General features: G+C 54.0%; 2 protein-coding genes across 4 annotated transcripts in view; both read left to right on the forward strand.

Moving 5' to 3' along the window:
• Window positions 1–332: 332 nt before the first annotated feature.
• klhl30 (kelch-like family member 30) lies at window positions 333–5,743 on the forward strand. 3 transcript variants are annotated; one of them, XM_084676121.1, is made up of 8 exons: window positions 333–464; window positions 1,159–2,005; window positions 2,266–2,449; window positions 2,729–2,815; window positions 4,133–4,288; window positions 4,478–4,666; window positions 4,866–5,011; window positions 5,160–5,743. In XM_084676121.1, exons 2-8 carry the CDS (start codon window positions 1,232–1,234, stop codon window positions 5,406–5,408), a joined length of 1,785 nt encoding a protein of 594 aa, XP_084532247.1. In that variant the 5' UTR covers window positions 333–464; window positions 1,159–1,231; the 3' UTR covers window positions 5,409–5,743. The 3 variants fall into 3 exon arrangements, with proteins under 3 accessions (XP_084532247.1, XP_084532248.1, XP_084532246.1); XM_084676122.1 differs by having other exon boundaries at window positions 355–464; window positions 1,163–2,005; XM_084676120.1 differs by lacking the exon at window positions 333–464 and having other exon boundaries at window positions 501–2,005.
• A 567-nt stretch (window positions 5,744–6,310) lies between these two features.
• Window positions 6,311–20,501, forward strand: part of crocc2 (ciliary rootlet coiled-coil, rootletin family member 2) — a 28,633-nt gene continuing 14,442 nt past the window's right edge. Inside the window, exons 1-16 of the mRNA XM_084676261.1 lie at window positions 6,311–6,536; window positions 6,874–7,051; window positions 7,283–7,407; window positions 13,595–13,753; window positions 14,239–14,322; window positions 14,836–14,939; window positions 15,922–16,066; window positions 16,870–16,976; window positions 17,470–17,676; window positions 17,799–17,895; window positions 18,167–18,256; window positions 18,532–18,636; window positions 18,721–18,920; window positions 19,088–19,270; window positions 19,874–20,018; window positions 20,311–20,457. Coding sequence (XP_084532387.1) covers window positions 6,480–6,536; window positions 6,874–7,051; window positions 7,283–7,407; window positions 13,595–13,753; window positions 14,239–14,322; window positions 14,836–14,939; window positions 15,922–16,066; window positions 16,870–16,976; window positions 17,470–17,676; window positions 17,799–17,895; window positions 18,167–18,256; window positions 18,532–18,636; window positions 18,721–18,920; window positions 19,088–19,270; window positions 19,874–20,018; window positions 20,311–20,457 — 2,133 coding nt within the window. The 5' untranslated portion in view covers window positions 6,311–6,479. The remainder of the gene's footprint in view (window positions 6,537–6,873; window positions 7,052–7,282; window positions 7,408–13,594; window positions 13,754–14,238; window positions 14,323–14,835; window positions 14,940–15,921; window positions 16,067–16,869; window positions 16,977–17,469; window positions 17,677–17,798; window positions 17,896–18,166; window positions 18,257–18,531; window positions 18,637–18,720; window positions 18,921–19,087; window positions 19,271–19,873; window positions 20,019–20,310; window positions 20,458–20,501) is intronic.

The following is a 20,501-nucleotide window of genomic DNA, read 5'->3' on the forward strand; positions in this document are numbered from 1 at the left end:
GTTGTGGCCAAGTCTGTTGTTTACTTTAGCCGTGATGTTAGACATAGTGCTATGTTGTGAACCAGCGTTAATAACCTCACACATCTTGGCCCTCATCAAGACATGAGGCGCACTGCGTCTCACCACCAATGTTACTTAACGACAGATATCGTCGTGTGTTCATGTCTGCCCTGGTATCAGTTAACTCATTAGACATCCTCCCTGTCTTGTCTGAACTGCCTGTGACTGTTCCTTTAACAGCAGGTGTTCAGGGTGAAAACCATGCTGGTTGGAATCTGACTTTGAGTCCCCTGGCTTTGGAGCGACTAAAAATAGCCCGCTGAAAGACAAGCGGTCTGTCCCAATGACTTGGCAGAAGGCTTCCGCCATACTGCCAACAGCATGTTGTTGTAACCAACTCCTGAAACATTAAAAGGTCCTTTTACCGGAATTATGAGCAAATACTGCTTGTGTTTATATCTCTGGTAAGTCTGTCATTTCTCTTTTCAATTTGGGGTTGTTTTGAAGTTAAGAAATGTGAATTTATGAGAACCAGACACATTCATGAGATAGATGTCATGAGAAACATCATAACCTCAGTTGTGACTGGAGCTAAACGAACACCGCTGACCGTGAGTAAACAGACTGTAATTCTATGATTCTATAAGGATTGAATACTCAACCTCCAACAAGTTACACTTGGCTTATTCTGGTCTGTTTCATGCTTTTTTCGCATTTGTCCAGAAGGCATAAGAGTTGATTCCTCATGTCTAGAAGTTGTTGTTGTGGAAACCTGATGCGTGTTCTCAGACTTCACTGGTAGCAAGTCATTAGAACATTGTGAACAGGTTCCACTGTAACTAAAGGTAGGAAATGACTAACTCGTGATCATTTCAGAATACATAAGAACTAATCAACCCGTTATTTGAGGAGGAAAGACAGACTTTGTCTGCTACCTATTTTCCATACTGTTGCCCTCAAATGTTCTTTAGTTTGACCCGTCCAGATGCACTAATATGACTGAACTTTTGTGATCAGCGAATGATAAAGCAGGATTCCCAATAATCCAGACTTAAGTGGTTTGTAATCCCACAACAACCACTGTCTGTTTTAACAACAAATGTTCCATAGATTCACACCCCTGCCATAACTTGACCTCTCTGTGGCCCGCGTCCCTAGGTAGACACCAAGCTCAGCTCCTGCTCAGCAACCAGACAGTCAGGTCAAGGTTCAAAGGTCAGGCGGTGTCACCATGGTGCGTAACGTGGACGACCTGGACTTCTGCCAGTCCACCCACGCCCAAAGCGTCCTGGACGGTCTGCGCTCCCTCTGCTCTCACCCCAAGCTGGTGGACGTCACTCTGAGTGCTCGGGGCCGTGACTTCCCCTGCCACCGCGGCGTGCTGGCGCTCTGCAGCTCCTACTTCCGCTCCATGTTCTCTGGGGACTTTGTGGAGAGCATCGCGGCCCGGGTGGAGCTGCAGGACGTGGACCCGGATGTGCTGAGCACCCTGCTGGACTTCGCCTACACCGGCAAGCTGACCATCAACCAGGGCAACGTGGAGGGGCTCATGCACACCTCCAGCCAGCTGCAGTTCCAGGCGGTGCGGGCTGTGTGCGGCCGGTACCTCCAGAATCAGATCGATGCCACCAACTGCCTGGGGATTCTAGAGTTCGGGGAGCTCCACGGCTGTCCAGAGGTAGTGGCCAAGGCCTGGGCCTTCCTGCTGGAGAACTTTGAGGCAGTGCAGCAGGGAGAGGAGTTCCTGCTGCTGGAGAAGGGCCGGCTGGTGGCATGCCTGGCTAACGAGACCCTGCAGACGCGGTCGGAGCGGTCGCGGGTGGAGGCGGCGCTGGTCTGGGTCCGGCACGAGGAGGCCTCGCGGCTGGACAGCCTTCCAGAGCTGCTGGGCCTGGCCAGGCTGGCCCTGCTGCCCCTGGAGTACCTGGGGGAGACCCTGCTGAAAGACAGCCTGCTGCAGAACTCCGACTGCTGCAGGGAGGCTGTGGAGAGGCTGTACAGAGAGGTCAGTGAGACAGACAAACAGACAGACAGACAGACATCGAGATTGAGCAACCTTGAAACAAGAGCTTTTGGTTAGGCTTAGTTCTTCTATTAAGAGATTTATATTTATATGTCAAACATACATCATACAGAGGTTCAAACTACATCATATTGTACCACAGCAGACGTAATTCAGAAAGCTTCCAGACTTGTGATAATCTTTTTTTCACAAAACCAAGTAGATGTTTTTTGATTCAGTTGTGTGGACAATCTCTTTGTTAGAAAATGAACCTGGGTCCAGGTGAAGTGGTGGATGGTGGTAGTGAGAGTCCACAGCCCAACCTGCAGGAGGTGCTGTTCGTCATGGGGGGCCGCTCCCTGGACGACTCTGATGATGAAGATGAGGATGAGGACAGAGATCCCAGACTGCTGCCCAGGAACTGTGGCTTCTACAACACCAAGACTAGTAAACCCACTCTCTCTCTCTCTTATCCATGACTGGTGCTGTTTGTTCCAATGTTTTGGTCCAATAGACAAGAGACCCATTGTTATTTGAAGTATTTTCTGAGTTCTATCCATCACTAATTCATTCTCTTTCACCTCATCTCACACTTTCTCTCCCTCTTGCTGTCTCTATTTGATTTGCACTTTAATGTTATCTCCCTGCTATCTTTCTGCTCTCAATTCACTTATTCCTCTGTCTCTCTCTGTCTCTCTCTCTCTCTTTCTCTCTCTCTTTCCTCAGAACAGTGGCATCAGCTTGCAGACTTCCCCAACTACAACAAGTGGGGATACTCACTAGTTTCTTTGAATAATGACGTCTACGTCACAGGTGGGTTTTCTGGAGCTCTGCCTCACATCCACCCTGGAGGTAACCCCCCTCTGGTAGGGTATTCTGACTGGAGGTAACCCCCCTCTGGTAGGGTATTCTGACTGGAGGTAACCCCCCTCTGGTAGGGTATTCTGACTGGAGGTAACCCCCCTCTGGTAGGGTATTCTGACTGGAGGTAACCCCTCTCTGGTAGGGTATTCTGACTGGAGGTAACCCCCCTCTGGTAGGGTATTATGACTGGAGGTAACCCCCCTCTGGTAGGGTATTCTGACTGGAGGTAACCCCCCTCTGGTAGGGTATTCTGACTGGAGGTAACCCCTCTCTGGTAGGGTATTCTGACTGGAGGTAACCCCCCTCTGGTAGGGTATTCTGACTGGAGGTAACCCCCCTCTGGTAGGGTATTCTGACTGGAGGTAACCCCTCTCTGGTAGGGTATTCTGACTGGAGGTAACCCCCCTCTGGTAGGGTATTCTGACTGGAGGTAACCCCCCTCTGGTAGGGTATTCTGACTGGAGGTAACCCCCCTCTGGTAGGGTATTCTGACTGGAGGTAACCCCCCTCTGGTAGGGTATTATGACTGGAGGTAACCCCCTCTGGTAGGGTATTCTGACTGGAGGTAACCCCCCTCTGGTAGGGTATTCTGACTGGAGGTAACCCCCTCTGGTAGGGTATTCTGACTGGAGGTAACCCCCCTCTGGTAGGGTATTATGACTGGAGGTAACCCCCTCTGGTAGGGTATTCTGACTGGAGGTAACCCCCCTCTGGTAGGGTATTCTGACTGGAGGTAACCCCTCTCTGGTAGGGTATTCTGACTGGAGGTAACCCCCCTCTGGTAGGGTATTCTGACTGGAGGTAACCCCCCTCTGGTAGGGTATTATGACTGGAGGTAACCCCTCTCTGGTAGGGTATTCTGACTGGAGGTAACCCCCCTCTGGTAGGGTATTCTGACTGGAGGTAACCCCCCTCTGGTAGGGTATTATGACTGGAGGTAACCCCTCTCTGGTAGGGTATTCTGACTGGAGGTAACCCCCCTCTGGTAGGGTATTATGACTGGAGGTAACCCCCCTCTGGTAGGGTATTATGACTGGAGGTAACCCCTCTCTGGTAGGGTATTCTGACTGGAGGTAACCCCCCTCTGGTAGGGTATTCTGACTGGAGGTAACCCCCTCTGGTAGGGTATTTCGACTGGAGGTAATCTCACTCTGGTAGGGTATTTCGACTGTAGGTAATCTCCCTCTGGTAGTGTATTCTGACTGGAGGTAACCCCCCTCTGGTAGGGTATTCTGACTGGAGGTAACCCCCCTCTTTGGTTCCCAGGGGGTTCGCGGGGCTCTCAGACTAACACGTGGTCGACCACGGAGACCTGGAGGTACACCACAAGAGAGGGCGGCTGGGCAAAGGTGGCCCCCATGCTCCGAGCCCGGACCAACCACACCTCGGTGACGCTCAACGGAGAAATCTACGTCATCGGAGGTGAGAGGATGAACCACGTCTGAGATGTTGGGGGCTAGAAGTCTCCATGTCCTCCATGATCTCTGCGGATCTGTCTGGGCCCAAGCAGCTGCTGGATCGACTGTATCTGAAATGTTCATGTTTTTGTCAGTAGAAGATCCATCTTCTATCAGTTACCAGTATTTTTCCCCACCTTCTCTCTCTCCATAGGCACAACACTGAACTATGTGGAAGTTGAACATTACGACCCTTACACTGACACCTGGGGTATGACCTGCCCTGCCCTCAGATACGTAACCAACTTCACTGCCACGGCGTGTCACGGGAAGCTGTACCTGATTGGCTCCTGTGCCGTGAAGTACAACGCTTTGACCATGCAGTGCTACAACCCTGTCATAGGTCTGCAGGAGCAGTCGAATGCAAAACACACTCCTCCTCTCGCATACGTACATGTCACGTATGTCATGTTAGCACATGGTCGTTTTTAGATTTTGTATCACTCCACATTTCACTTTCAGTGTCTAATCTGAGATCTAAATAAATAAGGGCTAGTTTGACCTTTGAACCTCTCTGACCCTGCCTGGTGTGTGTGTGACAGACGGATGGAGCGTGATCTGCTCTCCCTTCATCCCCAAGTATCTCTCCTCTCCTCGCTCTGTCTCGGTGGACGGACTCATCTACCTGATCGCTGACAACACCAAGAAGGTATACCTGTACGACCCCGAGGCCAACATGTGGCAGAAGGTGAGCCTCACCTTTCAGCCAGGCTTTGTCAGAGCCATCACACGTCTACAGTCATCACAACTCTACCACTGTTAGCTCATTGTGACTGTCTCTGCCTCCACTGCCTTCAATGCCTCGATTGTGTCTTGGCCTCCGCCCTCCCTCCCAGGTCCAGTTCCTGCACATGCTCCACGAGAACGGGGGCCTAGTGGTTCTGGACGGCCACCTGTATGTGACGGGGGGGCACTGGAAGGGCATGGAGGGAGACTACGGTGTGGAGGTGGAGGCCTACGACAGAGCCTCCAACTCGTGGCAGGTGGAGAGCTTCCTCCCTCGCCTCTGGTTCTACAGTGGGGCGTGTTCTGTGTTCCTGGACCCGGCACAGTGGCCAGAACCTTTCCCTGTGGAGGAGGACTGACAGACGAGGGCTGAGGATGAAGACTGAGGGCTGAGGGGTTGGACATGTGGATGAGGGCTGTAGGAAGGACAGGGCGTCAGGGTCCTAGTGCCAGCTGCTCCTGTCTGCGCTACATGCATGCAGAGTTATTGTGTAGGCTACATCATCAGGGGGTTTGTGTCCCAGAATAGCAGGTTGCTACATGCTCTCATATTTCGTTATTCTGTTTTGGTATTTGTGTGGAGCTCATAAGATGTGTTTATTTATACCTTCTGTAACCTGCCTCAGATGTTTTCACTTTGTTATGTTTGTGTTTTAGGATCCCTAAAGGAGTTAATAAATATTTGTAGAAAATATTATTGTTTTGTGTCAATGTATCTGAATGTGCTAATTTAAACTATCAACAATGTTTATCACAGCGTTTTTAAGATAGTGAAACATTAAAACACAGCTGCTTCAAATGAATGGGTCGTTATCCAGCAGAAGCCTCATAACGAACCTTCATTAGAATCAGGTGTGTTGGAGCAGGTAAACCTCAGAACATGCAGGGCAGTGAACCCCGAGTACCAGAATTGAGCACCCCTGCATTTAAGTATTCAATACTTCGAATAAGAACTGTATACAATACTGGACAGTGGAAATATAGAGATCGTTGCCCGCTGAAGGCGGTGCGTGTAAACAGGTTCTGTTCATTAACTCTCATTCTCCATAGAAGCGGCAAGGCAAAGTTGCTTTCCTCAGAGCAGCGCGTCTCTTCTACCATGGAAACGACCAAGCCAGCATTCTATTTCTATGGTAACGGCCCGGGAGCGTCTGGTCCCCCGGGCAACCTCTGCTGGGATTTGTTTCGCGCTCTGTTTGTCTTTACAAGTTCCTCTAAAGTTATTGTGTGCAAAGCACAACTTTGGAAATCCGTGCATTTCGTGTTTTGGTGCAGCTTAGCTATGTCACATAGCAATACAACGCGAATGCAATAAATAGTCCTGCAGGTAAACAGAACATGTTTTCAGACAGAAGAATTTGATTTTTTTGAATTTGATCCAACTTCACCTACAAAACAGTCGCGAAGTAGAAGGTGAAGAGCAAAGTGAAATGAGTTCTCCAGGCGAGCGAGGTGCAGCGTCTCCGCTCCTCGAGGCTGTCATCCAGGTGGGTGCGAGAGGACGAACCTCTGAATTTGAACTTGAACCTAAACATGAGCCCTGGCTGGCTGTTTGACTGCTGCACATTAAAACATACCACAGCGTACATACAAAAAAATGACTTATGAATATTTACTTTTAGTAAAAGTATGATTTAACTTGTTAAACGTAAACTTAGGATATCTTGTAAATGCCTTTCTTATTATAAAACACCATTACTAAGGTACAAGGAGGAGAAATCTAAATCAACCAAATAAAATGTTTTCTGGAGCATATAGTCATTTTACAAGCAGGGCCTCACATAACAACTGCACCTAAACCAACGGATGCTGCTGCTTGTTTAGAAGCTGGAGGAGTCTCTTCTCCGACCAGACGACGGTGTTGGGGAGAGCAGCCTGACGGGGCGGGGGGATGCCCCGACCTGCACCCCCACCTGCACCCCCACCTGCACCTCCACCTCCACGCCGGTCTCCACACGCATCCGCCAGATCATCACCCGCAACCTAGCCGAGCCTCCCACCGGTAAGACCCCCACAGAGGTCCAGGGGTCCAGGGGTGAGAGGTCAAGATTGCAGTCCAGGTCACCTAGTAGTGTTAACCTAAAAAAACTACAGTATATGCACAACAAACTACAGATAAAGATAAAAAAGGTACTTGTTGAAAAAAATGAACCTCCAAAACAACTACAAAATTTGGCAAACTAAATCTGAAAAAACAAAAAACATAATGTTATAGCTTCCTGTTTCCTGTCAGATGCCAGGCTGCAGGAGGAGAACCGGGTCCTGCAGGAGGAGAACCGGGTTCTGCAGGAGCAGCTGACCCAGGGCCGGGCTGAGAGAGACCACCTGTTGACCAGACAGGCTGCCCTCACAGACAGGGTAGGTCTCCATAACACAACTTTCTGGTCGGAGGATACTGACACTTCATGTGTTTACGAAGCGCTTCAGGTAAGGATGACATATGAAGCGCTTCAGGATCACATAACAATGACGTTATGTGTCGGCCCACGTACAGCCAGGTCTTTGTCAGACTTCACTCTCTTGTTGAGGCCTTGAAGAAAGTTTTATAGTTTCGAAAGGTTGAAAAAATGTATATAAAAAAAAAAACTTTCACAAAAAATCGTTTTGAAAGGTTGAAAAAATATTTAGGAAAAAAAGTTTTTTGTCATTGATGAGTACTTGAAGACTCTACTGTGCTCTGCTCCGTTTGAGGCTTCTCTGTTCTCCTCTTCTCTCTACTCTCTCTGTTTGTGGGGAAAAAACATTTGAGAAAAAAAAAAAAATAACGATTGAAAAAATATTTTTGAAAAAAGGTTTTGAATAAAAAGTTTCAAAAGGTTTTACAAAAAATTTTTTTTTATGTTTTGAAAGGTTAAGAAAAAAAACTTGAATGTAACGGTTTGAAAGATAAAAAAAAATCTTTCAGATCTTTTAGTTTTCCCCAGAAGTTTTTTTTTTAAGTTTCCAAAAGGTACAAAAAAAGTAGAAAGGTGTACACCTCATCTCCCCCTCTCGCTCGGGGTGATCCCCCTCTCTCGGGGTGACCCCCCTCTCTCGGGGTGACCCCTCTCGCTCAGGGTGACCCCCCTCTCTTGGGGTGACCCCTCTCGCCCAGGGTGACCCCTCTCTCTGATCCTGTAGGTCAGCCTGGATGAGCCCTGTGGTTCATCATGGAGGTTTTTCCAGCAGTCCTCGTCTCAGTCATGGATGCTGAGGTTTGGTCTTGTCCCCAGCTCGTTCCAGGATGAGATCTAGAGACAGGGACTCTGCTGAGGCCCTCAGTGCTTTAAAACAGAATTCTTGTGGAGCGAACATCAGAGAGATGCTGCGCTCGTTCAGAGAGGGGAAAGACCTTTGGAGTCGAGGATAAACAAACAGCTCGTCACGTGCTGTATTTACCTCCTGGGTGAAACTCCCGGTTGGAAAAAAGGGGCGACCAGGTCCACTTTCATGAATGACTTCATATAAACTGGCAAAGCGAGCTGATTTATATGTTTCGTGCCATAAACCATTTTCCACTATAATGTGGATGTAGGACGATATTACTGCTCAATTATGATGAGAGTTAGCAGACTGTCAATTATGTTCTGGTGGTTGTGTGTGCGTTTGTATGAATGCGCTTGTACTTGTGTGAGTGCGCCTGCATGTATGTCCTTGTATTTGTGAGTGTGTGTAAGTACGAAGTGAAGTCCATGAAGGGATTCCTTGTGGTTCATCAAGCCGGGCCAGACCCCCCCTAGGCTGGCTGGGGCCAACGTCTGCTTGACTGGGGTCCCCCCTAGCCCGCCCCCCCCCAGTACTGGCTGCTGTTGGGGGGGGGAAACATGGAGAAGGTCAATAGCCCCCCCAGGGGCTTCTGGAGAGAAGGCTCATTTTTCGAGGCATACAAAGCAGGCGTTTGTGATAACACTGGTCTCTTTCTGGTGCTTAAGTCTAATGAACTCACACTGCCTGCTTTGCCCCTGGAACTCCTTTAAAACCTGGGTTATAAATAGCGCTTAATTAGCTTGCCTTAGATATAGAATATTTATTTATGTGGCTGAAGTTGGGATGGTGTGAAAAGAGGCAAAAAAAAGAGTGAGTGCTACGTTTACGTCAACATGCTGCAACAAGTCAGGAGGAGTCATGTCAACATGCTGGAGTCAGGAGGAGTCAGGTTCCTTGGATGGAGCCCTTGTTGTGTTAGGGTTAATCCTAACCCTGGTTGTGTTAGGGTTAACCCTAACCCTGGTTGTGTTAGGGTTAACCCTAACCCTTGTTGTGTTAGGGTTAACCCTAACCCTGGTTGTGTTAGGGTTAACCCTAACCCTTGTTGTGGTTCATCAGTTCCATCGACTACCTCCTGTCCTCAGGCATCCTGATTCTGTGAGACGTCGTTGTGATGCTAGCGTGCAGTGCTAATCAGCCTCCCCGGAACGGCACTCTGGACCGACTAACTGTGGAACGAGCAGCTAACCCTAACCCTATCCTCCTGACTGTAAAGCTTTTGTGGTTTGAAGCAGGGCTCTACCTCCACCCAGATAACCCCAGATAACCCCAAGGTGATAATGATCACCATTGAACTCCATAGCAGCCTCAGCGTCTATACATACTGTAGGGCTTCACTCTGAGAGCTGTCCTCAGAACTAGACCAGCCCCTACACACAGGCTCCCACACACACACACACACACATCCCTCATGGCGTAACCCCCCTCGGTGATATCGCATAAACAGCTTTCACAATCAGTTTTATCTCTCTTAACGGGGGGGGGGGGGGGGGGGGGTATGACAGCATGTTAGGGTTTGGACAGTGTAGGGAGGGAGAGGAGGAGGAGGGAGGGGTGGGGGATGGAGAGGAGGAGAGAGTGGTGGAGGAGGGAGGGAGGGGTGGGGGAGGGAGGGAGAGGAGGAGGGAGGGGTGGGTGAGGGAGGGAGGGAGAGGAGGAGGGAGGGAGGGGTGGGGGAGGGAGAGGAGGAGGGAGGGGTGGGGGAGGGAGAGGAGGAGGAGGGGTGGGGGAGGGAGAGGAGGAGGAGGGGTGAGGGAGGTAGAGGGAGAGGGGGGGAGAGGTGCATATCCGCTCCAGCTGTGTTTAGGAATCTGACAGATAGTGCACTCCATTAATTCCTTTTATGAAGCCTCTGGGCCCAGGCCAAGCCAGGGAGAAAGCCCTGCTGAGCACACCCTGGCCCAGATGTCTCACTGTGGTCCTGGGCTGGAGACAAGGGGGTCCTGGTCCTGGTTCTATTTCTGGTCTGAATCCCAGTCCTAGCCTCAGCCCTCGCCCCAGATCCCAGCCTCAGCCCCCAGACTCCAGCCCCTGATCCCAGCCCTCGCCCCAGATCCCAGCCTCAGCCCTAGCCCCAGCCCCAGATCCAGCCCCAGCCTCAGCCCCAGCCCCCAGACTCCAGTTTCCAATGGATTGATTAGGAGGAACTTGTGAAATGAGGTCCCTCCTGTTTCATTTTGGGAGCGGGAGGGCGAGCCGGCTGTGACAGCAGTGACATGATTCCCTCACGCCAGCGCTGGAATGATCATTTAGTGGCCTGCCTTCTGATCCACACCACCGACATGGCAGCGAGGTTTGGCCCCCGCACAGCAGGCCCAGTGAGGCCCAGCGAGGCCCAGCGAGGCCCAGCGAGGCCCAGCGAGGCCCGGGGGAAGAGCTCTCTGGTTGCTGGTTGGCGGGAGAATCAAAGGACAGTTGTTCCTTGATGTTGTTTGAAATATTTATCAAATGAGACAATACGAGGAGTGGCACTAAGCATCAATATCCAGTCATCAAACACACCCTGATGCAAAACACACTTTCTGAAGGCTGGAAAAAAGTTTCTAGTATCTGAAACATGACACAGAACACTTGCAAGTGATATGAGTGAGAGAGACAGACAGAATGAAAGAGAGGAGAAAAAGCGATTGAAAGAGGGAGAGTGAAAGAGGAAAGAAAGAGAGACAGAGGAGAGATGGGAGGGAGGGAAATGTCATAGAAACCATATGGACGTATAAAGACACACCCAGGAAGTCTGCTTTTGTATAAACTGCATGTTGACCATTATTGTAAAATGGCAATTGAGAACCTCAAAGAGCAGGATATAAAGAGAGGCTGGCCTCTGCTGTCGTTCTGTGACGGTGGGCCTCTCTTTAGAGGCTTGCTGAAAGTGAGCAGGGATGGAAGGAGTGCTGAGGCCGGTTGTAAATGGGCGGCTTGTACGACCCACTCACCCCTGGGGCCTTACTAACCCTCCTCAACCGCCTGGGTGGGAGGAGGCTTGCTCTCTCTCTCCCTCTTCTCTCTCTCCCTCTCTCCCTCTCCCTCTCCTCCCTCCTCTCTCTCTCTCTCTCTCTCTCTCTCTCTCTCTCTCTCTCTCTCATCCCTCCTCTCTCCCTCTCCTCCCTCCCCTCTCTCCCTCTCCTCCTCTGTGCTGTGCAGGTTTTACAGGGTGTGTGTCGAGGACAACAATGAGTTCAGGCTCACTGGCAACGGGGGCGATGAGGTGTAATGATGCAAGCAGAGCGGGGGGGGGGGTGATGGTGAGGGAAGGAGGGAGAAGGGGAGAGAGGGGGAGGTGAGAGCGAGGGGACAGAGGGAAGTGGGAGTGAAAGGGGGAGGGGAAGCAAGGACAAGGGATGCTCCTGGCTTCTCTGAGCTGTGAGGAGGAGCTGTGAGGAGGAGCAGAGAGGAGGAGCTGTGAGGAGGTGCAGAGAGGAGGAGCTGTGAGGAGGAGGAGCAGAGAGGAGGAGCTTGAGGAGGAGCAGAGAGGAGGAGCAGAGAGGAGGAGCTCTGAGGAGGAGCAGAGAGGAGGAGCTGTGAGGAGGAGCTGTGAGGAGGAGCTGTGAGGAGGAGCAGAGAGGAGGAGCTGTGAGGAGGGGCTGTGAGGAGGAGCAGAGAGGAGGAGCTGTGAGGAGGAGCTGTGAGGAGGAGCAGAGAGGAGGAGCTGTGAGGAGGAGCAGAGAGGAGGAGCAGAGAGGAGGAGCTGTGAGGAGGAGCTGTGAGGAGGGGCTGTGAGGAGGAGCAGAGAGGAGGAGCTGTGAGGAGGAGCTGTGAGGAGGAGCAGAGAGGAGGAGCTGTGAGGAGGAGCTGTGAGGAGGAGCTGTGAGGAGGAGCAGAGAGGAGGAGCAGTGAGGAGGAGCTGTGAGGAGGAGTTGTGAGGAGGAGCAGAGAGGAGGAGCTGTGCTCGGGTCGTAAACCTCCTAGCAGCTGCCATGCAGTCATGCTGGACGTTAGAAGTAGGCCGCTGCTGTAATTGGCGTAATTGTGCCAAAATACTTGAAAAAATGCAGAATCAATAGCTTCGCACTCACAGATGTTTCCAAGGGTCCTTTTAAAGCCAGCTGCTGCTGAGCCGTGTGCCTGGCCCCAGCCCCCCTCACTCCCCAGCCCCCCTCACTCCCCAGCCCCCCTCACTCCCCAGCCCCCCTCACTCCCAGCCCCCCTCACTCCCAGCCCCCCTCACCCCCCAGCCCCCCTCACCCCCCAGCCCCCCTCACTCCCCAGCCCCCCTCACCCCCAAGCCCCCCTCACTCCCCAGCCCCCCTCACCCCCCAGCCCCCCTCACCCCCAGCCCCCCTCACTCCCCAGCCCCCCTCACTCCCCAGCCCCCCTCACTCCCCAGCCCCCCTCACCCCCCAGCCCCCCTCACCCCCCAGCCCCCCTCACCCCCCAGCCCCCCTCACCCCCCAGCCCCCCTCACTCCCAGCCCCCCTCACTCCCCAGCCCCCCTCACCCCCCAGCCCCCCTCACCCCCCAGCCCCCCTCACCCCCAGCCCCCCTCACTCCCCAGCCCCCCTCACCCCCCAGCCCCCCTCACTCCCCAGCCCCCCTCACCCCCCAGCCCCCCTCACTCCCCAGCCCCCCTCACTCCCAGCCCCCCTCACCCCCCTCGCCCCCCTCACCCCCCAGCCCCCCTCACCCCCCAGCCCCCCTCACCCCCAAGCCCCCCTCAACATAAAAAACATATATAATACAAACCTAAAAACACAAACCCAGGCCCTCTTTTGTAGTTTGTAGCAGAAAAGCCCCAGAAATGGATGTTTGAAAATGTGTTAATAATGTGCTTGAAGACCTGGCTGCAGTGTGGAACAGGGAGGCCATTGTCCTCAAGGACTCTGCTGCTGGAGAGATTAATACCCAGCAGAGGGAGGGAGGAGGGAGGGGGGGAGAGGGGGAGGGGAGCAAAGAGGGAGGGGTAGAATTGGAGGTGAGGGAGGGGGGTAGGAGAGGGAAGAGTGTGTGCCTGATATGAAGGGCTTGGGTGGTGGTTTAGGAAATTGGGGTTAGGGAAGGAGGGGATAAGGGTGGGGAGAGGAGAGGAGGGAGGGGGGAGAGGAGAGAAGGGGGGGAGGGAGTGGGAGAGGGAGGGAAGGAGGTAAGGGGTTGTGTGAGGATGAGAAGCTGCAGGACATGTTGATTCCACATAAAGCAGACAGTTGGGACCCTGAGAGGAGAAATAGCAGTCCGTTCAAAGACCCAACTGATTCAGATGCACTGAATGTTAGGGGGGTCCCCTAACCGTTAGACAGGAGGGGGGGCCCTCAACTTTCCTGGGGGTCTGGGGTCCTCCCCTGCTGACCCATCCCCCTCACCCCAGCTGGAGCAGATGCTAGGCCTGCAGCCTGGAGACTCGGATCAGGAGAGCGTGACCTCAGAGCACCAGCAGAGAGAGGAGCGCTCCTATAGGCTGAAGCTGCAAGCCTATCAGGAAGGCCAACAGAGGCAGGCTCAGCTGGTGCAGAGGCTGCAGACCAAGGTAACCCCATCTGGTCACACCTGACCCTGCACACCTGACCCTGCACACCTGACCCTGCACACCTGACCCTGCACACCTGACCCTACACACCTGACCCTGCACACCTGACCCTGCACACCTAACCCTACACACCTGACCCTGCACACCTGACCCTGCACACCTGACCCTGCACACCTGACCCTGCACACCTGACCCTGCACACCTGACCCTGCACACCTGACCCTGCACACCTAACCCTACACACCTGACCCTACACACCTGACCCTGCACACCTGACCCTACACACCTGACCCTACACACCTGACCCTACACACCTGACCCTGCACACCTGACCCTGCACACCTGACCCTGCACACCTGACCCTACACACCTGACCCTGCACACCTGACCCTGCACACCTGACCCTACACACCTGACCCTGCACACCTGACCCTGCACACCTGACCCTGCACACCTGACTCTGCCGGGGTGTGTTTTATCCCCAGGTGCTCCAGTACAAGAGGCGCTGTGGTGAGCTGGAGGAGCAGTTGCTGCAGAAGACCTCTGAGTCTGAGAAGATCAGGCTGTCGGTGAGTCTCCCAGCAGTCACACTCTGTGTGGTGTGGGTTGCTAGGTAACAGTGTGGTATAGTTAGCCAAGTAACGGTGTGGTGTGGGTTTCTAGGTTATAGTGTGGTGTGGGTTGCTAGGTAGCGGTGTGGTGTGGGTTTCTAGGTAACTGTGTGGTGTGGGTTGCTAGGTAACGGTGTGGTGTGGGTTGCTAGGTAACAGTGTGGTATAGTTAGCTAAGTAACGGTGGGGTGTGGGTTTCTAGGTAACGGTGTGGTGTGAATTGCTAGGTAGCAGTGTGGTGTGGGTTTCTAGGAAACGGTGTGGTGTGGGTTGCTAGGTAACGGTGTGGTGTGGGTTTCTAGGTAACAGTGTGGTGTGGGTAGCTAGGTGACGGTGTGGTGTGGGTAGCTAGGTAACGGTGTGGTGTGGGTAGCTAGGTGACGGTGTGGTGTGGGTTGCTAGGTGACGGTGTGGTGTGGGTAGCTAGGTGACGGTGTGTGTTGCTAGGTAACGGTGTGGTGTGGGTTCCAGCTACAGGCCCAGCTGGACTCATTGGCCCACAGGCTCCAGAGGAGGGACCAGGACCTCAGCCAGGCGGTCCACAGCAAGCAGCTGCTGGAGGAGGAGCAGAGGAGGTGGGTGGAGGGTGGAGGGTGGAGGGCTTCCCAGTGTACTAGAGGAACTAATGAAAACCATGAAATGATGCAGGAAAATATCAAATGCCAAAAACTGTGAAGCAAGCAAGGAGCCTGTGTGCGGATCAGAGCATACATACATAAATCCAGGGAAATGAGGATGATAAGACTGTTAGAACTGTTAGACTGTTAGAACTTTGCTCCTGTTTGACTTCCCCCCTTTATTCTCCCTCGGTGAGAAACAACAACAAAATAAGCCAGTCTCAGAAGTGTTTCTGAGAAGCTGGAGTTGAGAGAGAATGCCCGTTGGGTCTCTCGACTTTCCCGTCTGTTTTCCAGCACATGGACTGGGATGGGGAGGGGGAGGAGGGGGGAGGGGGATGGGGAGGGGGAGAGGGAGAGGGAGTTAAGTATCGAGTCCTTGTTGGCGTCTCCTCCAGAGCTCAGTCATAACCTCCCACACACCCGATGCCTGAAGACCTGGGTCTCTCTAACCCTGCCACAAGCCTTCCTGCCTGCCAAGGTTCCTTTCACAGCCTGGTGGCGGAGCAGCACTGTGGGGACCACAGGACACAATACTCCTGACTATAGTCACAGTTTCAGGTTTGTTTTGCCGTTTGTAACCAGGAACAGGCACCCCCCCCTACACACACACACACACTGTGAGGTAGGTGTCCAGGATGGGATTGTAGAGAGACAGTCAGCAGAGAGGGGTGTGTGTGCAGTGTGAGAAGTGACACTACAGGTTAGAAATGACTCCAGAGTTGACATGGACTTTCTAAAACTGTCTCCCTGGCTCTCTGTTTGAGCGAGGCTGGCACAGCGCATCTGAGTCAGAGCTTCACAAGGCTGTAAATTTACCAGTCATATAGTGGCCCAGCGATTGATTTTGGATGTGGGGAATGTGTGTATGTGTTTATTCATGTGTGTGTGTGTCTGTGTGTGACATGCCTGTGTGTGTGTCTGTGTGTGAATCCTCCAGGTGTGCCGGGCTGGGCCGCGTGAACAGCCTGCTGAGGGAGCAGCTGCAACAGGCGGGTGCCGCCCATCAAGCCCTGGAGGAGAGGGTAGAACAGGACAGGCAGGTCCTGGAGGAGAAGGATGCACGCCTGCGACAAGAGCAGGAGGTGAGAGAGCAGGGGGGAGGATCTTGCTCCAATGAGGGGAAAAAAGGGCTGATGGGCCGAGAAGGCAAAGTGCAAGGCTGGCTCTCCCTCCTCCTCCTCCTCTTCCTCCTCTCCCTCTCCCTCTTCCTCATCCTTCTCTCCGTCCTCTTCCTCCTGCTCCTCTGCCTCTTCCTCCTCCTCTTCCTCCTCTCTCTCCTCTTCCTCCTCTTCCTCTCCCTCTCCCTCGTCTTCCTCCTCTTCCTCCTCCTCTCCCTCTCCCTCTTCCTCCTCCTCCTCCTCCTCCTCCCCCTCCCCCTCCCCCTCCCCCTCCCCTCCCCTCCCCTCCCCTCCCCTCCCCTCCCCCTCCCCCTCCCCGTCCCCCTCCTCCTCCTCTTCCTCCTCTCCCAGGTTGAGCAACTTCCCCTGTAAAAGCTCCATGGCGAGCCAGATCCATTCATAACCAGGCTTGTCGATTCATGCTCATTCTCTGTTCGTTTCTTTGTTATGATTTTGGAGTTGTTGTTTCCTGTGAAAACATTCCGATCGTTGAAAAATGAGGGGGGCTTTTTTAAACGGTGCAAATAATCTGGCAGGATGAAGGAATTCACACTGTAAATGGCTACATCTGTTGATACAGGGAAGGCCAATAGTTTGTTTGTGTTACTCTGTGTGTGTGATGTGTGTGTGTGTGTGTATGTGTGAGTTGTTCATGTTTCCTGTGTTCCAACACCCCAGCAGCTCCTCAGTGTGTCTGTGTTGCTTGCTGTTCCTCCCCCTCCGTCGCTTCCACCCTGACCCCCCCTGTGCCCCTCTCTGTCCCCCAGACGAGTGCCTCGCGGCTGGGACGCGAGCAGGCCCGCGTCAGGGCCCTGTGGCGCCAGGCCGTCTCCCTCCGGAGCTCCTGCACCCAGCTGAGGGCCTTTGCTGACAGGTGAGAGAGGCTGGCCGCCGGGGGCTCCTCCGGGGGCTCCAGGATTACACCAACCCTCCCCCTCCTCCCCCCTTCTCTCATCCATCCCTGCCTGGATCAAAGGGGAGTGGGGTCACTGGGTCTTCCTGCTCCCCCCACTCGGAGCCTTCTCTCCTGGGGACGGGTGGTTTGAGGTGCCTCTTGCCTGGAGACGTCCATCAGGGTGGAGGCCAGTGTTGAGGCCTGTGCTTGTGTCATGTTGACCCACCGTGAGTGTGGACGAGAAGTGTGCTGCAGTAAGGATGACTCACAGACATCATCCTGCTGGCGTTTCATGGGTTCAAAGAGCCCAGATTGGGAGAGTGATGGTTACAGGCGTCACAGTAACATAGAACCCTGGCCCCAAAGAAAATGATGGGCCTCACACAAGCATCAAACTGAAAACATGTCAGACCTGGTTGTGACCCAGTTGTGTTAAAGCAACAGCAGCAGGATTGTGGTGTGTGTTCTGCAGGAGTCTGTCGGAGGTGCGTGGGGAGTGTGTCAGTGTCAGCGCCAGACTGCATGCTGCCTGTTTGAGTGTGGAGGCCAGCCATGCACAGCACAGCGCCCCTGCTGGCCCGGAGGCCTCAGGGCTGGAGCTCCAGCTAAGACACAAGCTGAAGGAGGCCATGCAGCTGCAGGGACGCTGGGACGCCGAGAAAGTAGAGCTCAACACCAGGTGGGCTCCCGTCTGCCTGCCATGCTGACTGACCCCGTCTGCCTGCCATGCTGACTGACCCCCCCCACTGCCATGCTGACTGTAATCACTGTGTGTGTGTGTGTGTGTGTGTGTGTGTGCAGGATCCTGGAGCTGACTGACATGGTGAAGCATTTGAGAGCTCAGAACAGTCAGAAGGACTCCAGCCTGGCTGCCATGGAAACCAGCCTGGACAGGATGGTGGGAGGGGTTAGGGGGGCTGGGGTGGGGGGGCTTGGTGGTGGGGGAGGGGGGTTATGGGAGGACTGCAGTCCTATAGTCTGGACTTCCAGCTCTTGATAAACTCCACCACCAGACTGCTGTGGTCTGGTGTTTGTCAGGGCTAGCCCATGACTCCCTGTGTGACCTCTGACCTGGCTGTCTACCTGTGTGACCTCTGACCTGACTGTCTACCTGTGTGACCTCTGACCTGGCTGTCTACCTGTGTGACCTCTGACCTGGCTGGCTGTAGGAGGCTGGCAGGGTGGAGGACAGGGAGGAGAGGACCAGCCTGCGCTCTGAGGTGGAGACCCTTCAGCAGACCCTCCACAACATCAACCAGGTAGAACACACCTGGTTATTACACCCCTGGTTCTTATACACCTGGTTATTAAACACTTGGTCATTACACACCTGGTTATTACACACCTGGTCAGAGCACACCTGGTTATTACACCCCTGGTTATTACACACCTGGTCAGAGCACACCTGGTTATTACACCCCTGGTTATTACACACCTGGTCAGAACACACCTGGCTTAATCTGTTTACATCTTAATAGAAAGAAGCGCCTAACCAGTGTACTATATCCCCCCTCCCCCATTTTTATTTTCTCAGTTGATTTGTGGTGAAGGTTCCTCCTCCCCCTCCTCCCCCCCCCTAAGAAGCAGGACGCTGGCAGCTGTCCAGACGGCCCTCGCCCAGCACCACACCCAGACACAGGTCAGACACACCCAGTCTCATAGATCCAGTGTTGATAGAGGCTGTTCTGTTAATACTACCGCACCCCCTGCTCTGTGACACCAGGACCTGCATGGGCGGCTGGCGGAGGCCCTGGAGGAGGTGGGCTCCCTCCGCTCCCAGCTACAAGAGGCTGAGGAGGCCAGGGGGAGGCTGGAGGAGAGGCTGCAGGAGCAGAAGAGTGAGGCCCAGAGACTGAAGACCACCCTGGAGGAGAGCCTGAGAGACGGCCAGAGATACCACACCTCCCTGGACATCCTGCACAGGTGAGTGTGTGTGTGTGTGTGTGTGTGTGTGCCAAGTTGCTCGAGAGATTGGCAGGGAGAAGGTGGTGTTCACCTGTCTGTGTGTGGATTGTGTTTGATCTCTCTCTCTCTTCATATCTCTCTCTCTGTCCCCCCCTCCCTCTTCCCCTCTTGTTGACTGGGGACAGTGAGAAGGGCAGCTTGGAGCGGAGGCTGGCTGAGCTGCAGGGAGACGTGGAGGCGCAGGGAGCAGAGCTGGAGGAGGCGCAGGGAGCAGTCCTGGAGCTCCAGAGAGAGAGAGACCTGCTGAGGCAGCAGAGAGAGGACCTGGAAGAGGAGCTGGGTCTCCAGCGTAGCCAGACCCAGAGAGGGTAGCGTCCTGGGGGAGGGAAAGGGGGAACATGCCTTTCTCTAGCCCTAGCCCTAGTCCCCAGCCACGTCCTTCTCACCCCTCCTCTCCTCACCCCTCCTCTCTCCAGAGTGTTTATTTTGCGTTCGGATCAGGACCACATGTCATTTTCAGAGCTGCTCTGCGCTCAGATGACACTGCATTAAAATAGAAATGATTTACATGACAGAGCTGGCTGTGCTGCCAGAGAGAGGCTGGTCCCTGTCGGCCTCCCAGCTGAGGCTGCCTCAGGGCCAGGGCTCAGGGAGAGGCTCCCAGCTGAGGCTGCGTCAGGGCCAGGGCTCAGGGAGAGGCTCCCAGCTGAGGCTGCGTCAGGGCCAGGGCCCAGGGAGAGGCTCCACCTCTGGACCCCAGCGTGTCTCCGGCTCTCTGAGCGGGAGACATGATCGCTTAGGGAGATGGTTAATATAAACAGTGCATGTTAAGGTGGGTGTGTGTGTGTGTGGGGGGGGGGGGGGTGAGACAGAGAAAAAGACAGAAGAGTGAATGAGGGAGAGAGGTGCATGGCTGTATCTGTGTGAAGGGGTGTGTAGTGTTATGTGTGTGTGTGTGTGTGTGTGTGTAGCCAGAGGAGCCTGGAGGTGCTGGAGGCAGAGCACTCTGAGCTGAGGAGAGACCTGGTGACCCTGAGGGAGGCTCTGGGTCATGTGACCCTGCAGAAGGAGGTGCTGCAAGACGACAAGAACAGCCTCACCCTGGCCCTCAGCAAGGTGCTGCTCTCCTCCTCTCCTCCTCCTCTCTCCCCCAGGTCCTCATCCTCTCCTCCTCCTCCTCTCTCCCCCAGGTCCTCCTCCTCTCCTCCTCCTCCTCCTCTCTCCCCCAGGTCCTCATCCTCCACCTCCTCCTGTTCCACCTCATCATCCTTCCCTACTGTTTCTCTTATCCACCTCCCCCACTCCTCACTACACCTCCTCATATCACGCTACTCTCCTTCACCCACACACTCACCACACACACAGCCTCCTCCTGGCCCGGTGGTGTTACCTGTACGGTGTCCTGCAGGTTGAGTCCCGGAATGCCGAGCGGGAGCTGGATGTGGCCAGGCTGCAGAGCCAGGAGGCTGGCCTGAGAGACTCCCTGTCCAAGATGGCCGCCCTGAGCGAGGGCCTGGCCAGTGACAAGGTGGAGCTCAACCGCCTCCTGCTGCAGGTCAGAGTGGAGGGGGCGGGGGGAGGGGCTCAGGCAGGGGGGAG

This window comes from Hypomesus nipponensis, chromosome 16 (assembly GCF_054491055.1).
Source record: "Hypomesus nipponensis isolate SF chromosome 16, ASM5449105v1, whole genome shotgun sequence".
Taxonomy (NCBI): domain Eukaryota; kingdom Metazoa; phylum Chordata; class Actinopteri; order Osmeriformes; family Osmeridae; genus Hypomesus; species Hypomesus nipponensis.